At 33.5% G+C, this 7005-nt stretch overlaps 1 protein-coding gene across 2 annotated transcripts in view; it reads left to right on the top strand.

The window, feature by feature from the left end:
- Positions 1-336: 336 nt before the first annotated feature.
- Positions 337-7005, top strand: part of LOC118204252 (phosphatidylinositol-3,5-bisphosphate 3-phosphatase MTMR14-like) — a 45433-nt gene continuing 38764 nt past the window's right edge. For both annotated transcript variants that reach the window (XM_035376587.2, XM_035376588.2), the window contains exons 1-3: positions 337-539; positions 1115-1174; positions 1263-1372. In XM_035376587.2, the coding sequence (XP_035232478.1) occupies positions 387-539; positions 1115-1174; positions 1263-1372 (323 nt within the window). In that variant the 5' untranslated portion in view covers positions 337-386. The remainder of the gene's footprint in view (positions 540-1114; positions 1175-1262; positions 1373-7005) is intronic.

Raw genomic sequence — 7005 nt, 5'->3', positions numbered from 1 at the left:
TATATTTTACGTCTAGAAAATTTTCTACACTGTTAAAAACCTTTTTTTCCTCTCTCTTGTACTTGATTAACAGACAAAATAGTGTAGATGTTTACTTGTTTCTATATTTTGCTTTTTATTCGCATTGCAAATGAAAAGAACATTTAATAAATAACTTTACTTCAAGAGCAATAAATTATTTTTATTTCGCAAATTTCGACGTAGTTTTCATAATGTATTTTAAATTAAACATTTTCGGGAAAAAGATTTGCATATTGAAGCTTATTGGTTATTCCCAAGATAGAGCTTAGAATACGAATTTATAAATATCTCGCGTAATACTTTTAACAATTTATTTCGTGAAAGAATCTACTGGGTTCGTCGTAGCCTGATACATTTTTTAAGTGATGGCAGAAGGAGTAGTAGAAGAACTGGTAGAAGAGCTGGAAGAACTGGACATTGCAGCTGAAGGCAATAACTGGTTAGTCACCGAAACTGACGTCAGAATGTTGATGGACAAAGTAGCACGCCATCGCTATTACAAATCGGATAATGATTCGGTATTTTACAACTCTTTTTAACCCATCTTATTATGTTTTCTCAAGCTGTATAAATATATAAAAAGCTAAAACGCTAACCAACATTTAAATTCAGTTTTGTGTTACGCCAAAAATATTAGTGCAAGTTTATTTCATATTTGTTAAAATCTTAAATATGCCTAATTCCTACGCTTTTTCTGGTTTCCTGTTTCAAATTGTTTAATTTTAATGTAAATTTTTTTGAAATCCACAAAATTAATCTTGTCTAGTGTAACATTCTAAAGTGATATGTAATGTCTGAAAGGAAAGAAACTTATACGCAAAACATTTAGATCTTAAACTATGAAGTTGCAGATGGTGAAGGTGTAATATGAAGTAATTTCATTTTGAGAATGGTTTTTCAAAAACTGATGAATTAATGCATAATATTTTAATTTCAGAACTTTATGTGTATGTAAAAGTAGTTTTAATTTTAAGTTAATTAAAACAACAAATTGACCTTTGGCAGTTTTACGATAAGTTTGCTAGTTTTGGTTACTAACCATAGTGGCAGTAAGAGTTATAATTTCCTTATTAAAAAAATTCTTAAATTTCAGGAGAGTGCATCCATCATGAACATGTGTACGATGCTCTTCAATAGAGACTATGAATGTCAGGTGAGTTTTGTAACGAAGCTGTTTCAAAACTTTTAACATACACTAAAAGTTTTCAAATGTTATGTAAAATGTAAAATCTCTATCACAGCATCTAGATAATCAGTGTGGGAAACTCTGCCCGACTTATCCAATGAACATAATTATTCCTATAAAAGAGAGAGCAGCAGACGTTGCTGAAGCGCAGTTTCCGAGCACTAGGTAATTATTTTAAAACACTATTCCTTATAATGAACAAATCATTTCATATTTATTTTTGCGTTGTACTTTTAATTTCCTCAATGACGAAACTTTGATTCTATGTCCTAACCCTTTCTTCCCGAACGATACACATCTCCATTGATGTTTAAAAATATCTGCAGGCCATATTTAAGATTATAACTAACCGAAAAGTGTACCACTACGGTATTTTAAGTACCACAGCATCACCCCAGTGTATAACATCATGCGGATTTCACTAAATGTAAGGTTATGTTTGTTAATAAACCAGTGAGTGCCTGTATTATACATTTTGCTGTAAATTTGTGCGAGAATAAACTTGATTTTATACGTAATTTTACTGTAATGCTTATAAAATGTTTAGAAAAGAAATAGAATATCCGGTCTGTATGAATTACTTAACTTAAAATTATTTATCTTTTTGTTTGTTTCGCGTATATATACCAAATGGTATAATTACCGGTACAAATGTGTGTTTAGGTTTGTAATCAAAATTTTTATTTTAGCTCCAACTTAGCTCGCCCATTGATGCAAAAATAACTAGAAGCTAAAGCTGAAAGATTAGGTGAATCAGGTTCAGGACGAAAGGGTTGAGCTTGTGTGCAAGTGCAATCGAAGAAGCAACGCGATGCAGAATTTTAGTAATAATTACTTGATTTATTATTTAATGTCTTATGCTATGAGAACATAACGTTGCCGCATACAAAAAAAACTTTTTTTTTGCTTTGCTTTTTTGTTGTCCTATGAAACGTGTTTTTGTAGAAGGCTTGGCTCCCCTTGGTCAAATATTAAGAGATGGTCTACGACGTACCTGTGTTCTCTTTGTTGGCAAGTGCTTGCCGGTCGCCATTGACTATTGCTTTTTCCTCAAGACTGTGCTTCTAAAATTGTACCCCTGAATTAATCGGAGAACATTATGCATCCTGGATCGTCTCTAGGGTTTGGGGCATTAAAAGGTTTAAGGACGTTCAAGACTAGGTCTGGGAGCCCCATCTTTTCCTAGTGTACTGTCGACAGTCATCTGAAAAGCGTTTCAACCACGCAAACATTTTTCAATAATTCTGAAAAGTATTCAAATTACTGCTGTTTTGTTCTTAATGTTGGTAGTTTTATTGTTCGATGTTTCAGTAATCTACCTTTAATGATTTAAAATACTATTTGAAAAGAAAGCTGAAGCTTCTTTTCAAACAAAAGAGCTGATTAGTTTCTTCCGCTCTTTGCTGTAAGAAATGGGTTCAACTTCCAGGAATTCTTAGTTTCCTACTCTCTAATGGCCGAGCAGTAAGTCATTGTGAACCGTGGAATTTGATATGGGTCCAATTTCAGACTGTCTGCATGGGGTTTTCATGATTTTCTCTTAATGTAACATAGATATGGGCCTCTTTTCATAAGAAAGCCCTCTGAAAATGATTAGGCGGAGAGTACTAACCATGCCCTTCCATAATCAAATAATTTAAATAACTGCAAGTTTACTTGTGACTCTTTCATACATTTTTTCTTCGTTGTTAACCCTTTACACTCGAGAAGTAACTCTTGATTCACCATATTCGATGCCGCAACTGATGGTGACTCTCGCTCACCACTTGGTTTGATGCGGAAACTCGATGGGCGGCAATAACTGGTTACGTTTAGTTTCCTCGAAGCGGGTTAATACACTTTCTATATAATCTTAAATGTAAAATGTTATCCTTTTAAACGAAGATAAGATTTTGTTATCTGAAATATTTTTCTTATCTATCACAAAGTCTGTTCTCAAAGAATGAACCCGGAAAAGGCATCAAATCGCACATTATTGTAATACTTGCCCCGAAAATTCGGGCATGCATCTTTGTAATTGTTACAGGAAATGTCATACACAGAAAAATTAGACTAATATTTTAAAAATGTTTATACAGGTGTAAAGATATATAAAATTTTAAAATACAAACATCTTGTACATTAATTTGTGTGTCTAATGAGTTAAAATTTCTTAAGTTACTTTTAAGAAATGCGTCAAAACGGCTGCAAAAAGCCTAGAGTTTCTGATGCGCCGCAGCGAAAAAGGCCCGGAGCGCAAAGGATTAACAAGTTTCTGCGAGTTTTCTCAAATTTAGCATAATTGTCTTTTGTCTTGTAGGCATCTTTATTTACAACCTGTTAACTCTGTCATTTGCCATAATAAGAAGCTAAGACATTCTAAAATTTAACTTTTGCCAACTACCGAGCTGTAAGAATTTGCCATCCAAGACTTCAGATAACATTCATTTCCTTTGCCGTAACCAACACCTCAAAATGTAGCCTAAGTAAGCAGATGAAACAAAAGATCGATCGGTTTAAATTTAAGATAATTTGAAAAAACTATTTTAAATAATAAAATGTGCGCAAACAATACTTTTTCATCCAACTAATCTTTCCTTTTTTTCACCATTGATATTTTGTAGAGTATCTGAATTAAATCATTGGTATTTGTAAATTTGAAATTGATTGAATGTCAAAAATTCGTTCTTTAGTTGGGGTCCCACCAGCAACGGAACGGTAAAATCACTGAGCACTGATAGTTCGGTCCAAGGTTCGAATCCCGCGAACGGGCTGGCTGTATGGGCGTTTTCGTGGTTTCCCCTTGTGTAATTAGGAACCAGTTTCCCTTGGAAAGTCCTCCACGAAGGCATCCCTCCCCTTAGTCTGATAGTCCTAGTGTTCTTTGCCTCATTCTCAATACACCAACACCAATACACCGTTCTTTAGTTGGTCAGCAATTGTATAACAAGCAATTACTTTAAATTGAAATTAATTATTTATTCAAATTTCTATTAAAATGTTTGCATTAAATGCCTAAAGTTTCATAATTTTTAGGTTTTTCAGTAAGAAAAATAATTTTTTCTCAAATTCGAAAGCAAGTCGTATATTCAGATGAATCCAAGTTTTTTCAACGCCAAGTCACTTATTTTCAACAGATCTGTTAATTTTCTACCTTCACGAATTAAAACCTAAGCGTTGTAGTTGCGATTTTACCTCTTTTTATATTTACAGTGCATCTTAACGGAGCATATCCAAAATTTTGCTCAAACATTTGTGAAAATTGAGATTTCGACAATTCAAACTTTTAAAAAAAGTGTCCCACCAGTGGCCGAGTACCCTGAATTCTGGTAGCTCGACCTCGTTTGGATACAAAACCAAACGTGCGGGCTGCTTGCATGGTTGGTTTTGTTTTTTCCCATGAGTAAACAAGAATATAAGCTAGTCTTCCTTGGAAAGTCCTCCAAGAATGTACAGTTTGTCAATAAAGTCTGCATACATCAAGAAGAGTAATATCAAATCCAAATTTTAAGGTGCGAAAAGGGTAGTTTCTTAAAGTTTTATTTTTTAAATATTTAGTTTCAATAAGGGACTTTGAAATTATTTAACTGTAATATTTTCATATCTAATAATTTATCCACACTAATTTTTAAAAGATGAGTGGCCAGAAACTAAAGCCAATAAAGTTTACGTACAACGCGAAGGAGGCGGGAAATTTCATATCTAACTTTTAAACTTCAAACTTGAGAATGCAAAGAAGGTTACACTTTCAAGGTCATTGACTACCGAAGCAAATTTCACGTTGCTTTGAAGTTGCTATTTCTATTTTCTTTGACGAAAATGACAACCAATAAAGAAATTCCTTTAGTTACGAGACAACTAATTATCAAATTGAGAGATGAAGGTAAAACTCTTCGTTATATTGGTAAAACCATTGGAAAACCATTTTCCAGTGTGCAAAGTTATTCAAAACTATCTGGACACCGGTAGTCTTGCTGTAAAACCAAGATATGGGAGATCGAAGAAGATAACGCAGAGAGAAGAAAAATTCTTTTACGAATTAAACAAAATCCTAAACTTTCTGCTGCAAGCATTGCAAAAGACATTTTTTAACTAGCAACAAGGAAATTTCTCCTGAAACTGTACGAAAAGTGCTGCGAAAGGCCGATTATCATGGACTCAAACCTAGGTCTAAGCCATACATTTCAGAGACAAATAGAAAATAATTGCTTTTGCCAAAACATATTTAAACTCTTCACAGGACTTCTGGAACAATGTAATTTGGTCAGATGAAAGTAAATTTACAATATTGAAAGTTAATGGCCACCCTATTGTATGGAGAAAACCAAGAACAGAACAATCTCAGAAATTTAAATCCAACTGTCAAACATGGAGCTGGCGGTGTGATGGTATAGGGGTGTATGTCGTCGAAAGGAGTTGAAACTTTTCACATTATTGATAGTCATGGATAAGTATGGGCCCACCAGTGGCCGAGCGGTAACGTCGCTGAACACTGGTAGTTCGGTCCGAGGTTCGAATCCCGCGAACGGGCTGGCTGCATGGGTGTTTTCGTGGTTTTCCCCATGTGTAACGTGTATACGAGCGAGTTTCCCTTAAGTCCTCCACGAAGGCATCCCTCCCTTAAGGCAGATAGCCCTCGAGTGCTTTGCCGTAATCTAATAGAACAAACCAAACATGGATAAGTATGTTTATCTGGGTATTCTGAAGAAAAATCTACGAGACGGTGCCCGAAATTTAAACCTTTCTAATACATTTATTTTCCAACAAGACAACGACCGGAAACATACAGCTAAAATTGTCAAGGATTATATCCTTTATCACACTCCAAGACAGATGCGTACTCCTCAACAGCCACCAGACCTCAATCCAATCTAACATATGTGGGCAAAATTGGAGAAACGAATTCGAAAAGTCAATATTGCGTCGCGAGATGAGCTAATTAGTAAATTTCAGGAAGAATGGGCGAAATTTACGTCGAATTTCACTGAAAAACTAGTTCAATGACCAGACGTCTGCAAGCTGTTTTGAAGAATAAAGGATATCCTACAAAGTATTGAAGTAATGGAAAAAGCTTATATATTGCTTTTTTTAAGTGTATGCAGACTTATTGGAGGGAATTTCTGAGTTTTTTTGACAATAAATTTTTTGAAAAAATGTAAAGTATTACACTGATACTTTTTATTTAAGCTTAGAATTTTAGCTAATAGAAGAAAAAAAATGCAATTATTAAAATACATTTTTCTTTGCTTTAAGTGGTTTTTTAATTTAAAATTTAGTCTCTACGCAGACTTTTGTGGCTAACTGTAGTTCAAATAGCCTAACTTAACATATACGTTGTAAAGAGTGTTCCTTTTGACTAATTATTTCGGTCTTCAGGGACATAAGCAAGAGACGTCAGTGTATAAGTAGAAATACAACTGAAATAAGATTAAAAAGACGAGAAATTCAATATATTGAAGAATTATCTGTAAACCTGTGATCACGTTAACTGCTAAGAAGTAAACTGCTGAAACAGATTTCAACAAACTAAAAAAAGTAATATTCGAATTAAAATTCAATATTGCATTTTTATTACATTAAAATCAATTAATATTACATTAAAATCAAGAAATTCGTCGGTAGTTTACCAGAAAGCACTTCAAAACTAAAATTTTGAAGTGAAAAACTTTAGGATATCATAAAAGTTTAATCACGGAATATTAAGTTTAATGTGTATATATTTGATTTTGTATATTTCTTACATACATGCAAGAAAGTGTAATATACAAGAAAATGAATTGAATTGATATGCTCAATTGTTTTCAGTTATCAGAGTGTAA

This window comes from Stegodyphus dumicola, chromosome 12, assembly GCF_044657685.1.
Source record: "Stegodyphus dumicola isolate Sdum_Otavi_A_Nest chromosome 12, ASM4465768v1".
Taxonomy (NCBI): Eukaryota; Metazoa; Arthropoda; class Arachnida; order Araneae; family Eresidae; genus Stegodyphus; species Stegodyphus dumicola.
This window is presented reverse-complemented; position numbering and strand designations above follow the sequence as displayed.